General features: G+C 65.2%; 1 protein-coding gene across 1 annotated transcript in view; it reads left to right on the top strand.

The window, feature by feature from the left end:
- The window catches only part of ARHGEF10 (Rho guanine nucleotide exchange factor 10), a 69145-nt gene that overhangs the window by 37964 nt on the left and 29192 nt on the right, over nt 1–1989 (top strand). The window contains exons 14-15 of the mRNA XM_015591802.2: nt 125–241; nt 687–779. Coding sequence (XP_015447288.1) covers nt 125–241; nt 687–779 — 210 coding nt within the window. The remainder of the gene's footprint in view (nt 1–124; nt 242–686; nt 780–1989) is intronic.

The following is a 1989-nucleotide window of genomic DNA, read 5'->3' as shown; positions in this document are numbered from 1 at the left end:
GAGGCCCACGCCGCTGCCTCGCGAAGGCTGGGAGCAGCGTAGCCGGTGCCGCCTGTCCGGGTGTCGGGCCTCGCGTTCTGGCCTGCGTGGGGGGCACGTGTTCTGAGCCTCCCCCTGTCCCCAGTTCTCTAAGTCCATGGTGCTGGACGCCTACAGCAGCTACGTCAACAACCTGGGCGCTGCGGTGGCCGTGCTGCGGAAGGCCAGCGCCGCCAAGCCCGCCTTCCTGGCCTTTCTGAAGGTGAGCGGGGTCTGTCCCTCCGCGCTGGGTTCCCGCGCCACGGCAGTCACCTCTCCGTGCACACGTGGGCGGCGGGGTGGACGGCGAGGAAGGCGGGAGCAGACCCCTAAGGAAGCTGCTTTTTGCTTCTGCCCCCAGTGTGATGTTGGGGACACCAGAAGTGGCATCGGGGATGTGGGTTGAGGTTTGTGTGGCCCAGAGTCGGAGCTGTGAGCACACCGTGGGGGACCCCCGGGCGGCTCTGCCGTCAGGCGGGGGCCCAGAGGCCCGTGGGGCCTGTGGACGTGTGGTGTCTCGTCAGCACGGGGCCCTGCGTCACAGGCTGGGGTGTGCCCGTGACAGGAGAGGCCAAGCGGACAGTCCCTTCACGTCCTGCCCCCACCCCAGTCTCGCGCGCGTGAGCCTCCAGTGTGCGTTACGGTGACAGCAGACTGTGTCCCCACAGCAGAGCCAGGGGTCCAGCCCGGATGGCGTCACCCTCTACGGCCTGATGGCGAAGCCCTTGCAGCGGTTCCCACAGTTCATCCTGCTGCTCCAGGTGCGCCCGCCCGCCGGGGCCCGGCCCGCAGCCCCCGCTGCCTGGAGACGGGTCCGTGCAGCCGGCAGGGTGTCGCCCCCTTACCTCCTCCCAGGCGGTGCGGGGGGCGGACGGGGCAGGCTGGCTGGGCGCATGTGACTGTGACTCCGCCTGCCCAGCCCCATGTTGGGTTCGGCTGGACGCTGACTCCCGGGGTGGTGCAGACCCCGCAGGCTGGCTGGCCTGTACCTCGGACGCGATGGCAAGGCGGGGGTCCCCAGATTTCCACGCTTCTGTCCATCTTGGCCTGCACGCTGGGGCCCCCACAAACCCCCTCAGGTTCCCCAGCTCCTGAGCTCCAGAGGCACCTCATCGGCGTTGGAGGGTTTCTCACGAAGCCTGCAGCCGCGGGGTGGGTGCGGGCTGAGCGAGGGGCGGGCCTGGACCCCCCCGTGCCCCCTGCTCCTCGCCCCCACACGGCTCCCCAGCCCGGTCCCATTCGGGGCTGATGGAGGGTCCACGATGGCACGGTTGATCAGCCTGCCTCACCTAGTGAATGGCAGTCGTTTGCCACTGGCCTTTCGGGGGGCCTGCACGCTCCGCCTGTGCTGGCCCCGCCTGTGCTGGCCCCGCGCGATGCTCGGCTGGCTTTCCGGTCACCTCACGTGACTGTGCTTGGCTCACCTGCTCATTGAAGTCGATTGAAAATTTATAGTGAAATCGTCCATAGAAATGAGCTGGCATTTGAGAGGCTCTGAGAAGTCTTCCCGAGGGGTCGTCTGAAATGGTGCTGGTTCAGTAAAAGTAGTTGTAAAAATGTGAAAAAGGGCACGCGTCCAGATATTAAGATGGGTTATTTCTGTGCTAGGCTTATAGGTCATTTTCCACTTTTTCACTTACGTTTTCCAATGTACGTCCGTTTACCTCGTATTAGGGTATTAATAAGAAAAGCCATTATTTTTCTGAAATGAAAATATCCCGAAAACGCGTTTTATTTCTTAAGAAGTACTGTCTGCGCTTAATGTGCGCGGACAGCGTCAGCGTCTGGGGAGGCACAGCTGGCAGGGAGGCCACGAGGCCACGTCACGGGGTCGGGCACTGAGGAGGGAGGAGACGGGAAACCAGGGAGGCAGCCAGGTCGTCCTCGCCCGGGGCCCGGGGCTCGGGGGACGGGGCCCGGGGGACAGGGCCCGGGGGACGGGGCTGGGGGGCCAGGGCCTGGGGGACAGGG

Source organism: Pteropus alecto, unplaced genomic scaffold, assembly GCF_000325575.1.
Source record: "Pteropus alecto unplaced genomic scaffold, ASM32557v1 scaffold35, whole genome shotgun sequence".
NCBI lineage: Eukaryota > Metazoa > Chordata > Mammalia > Chiroptera > Pteropodidae > Pteropus > Pteropus alecto.
Note: the sequence above shows the minus strand (reverse complement) of the source record. Positions and strands in the feature narration are given on the sequence as shown.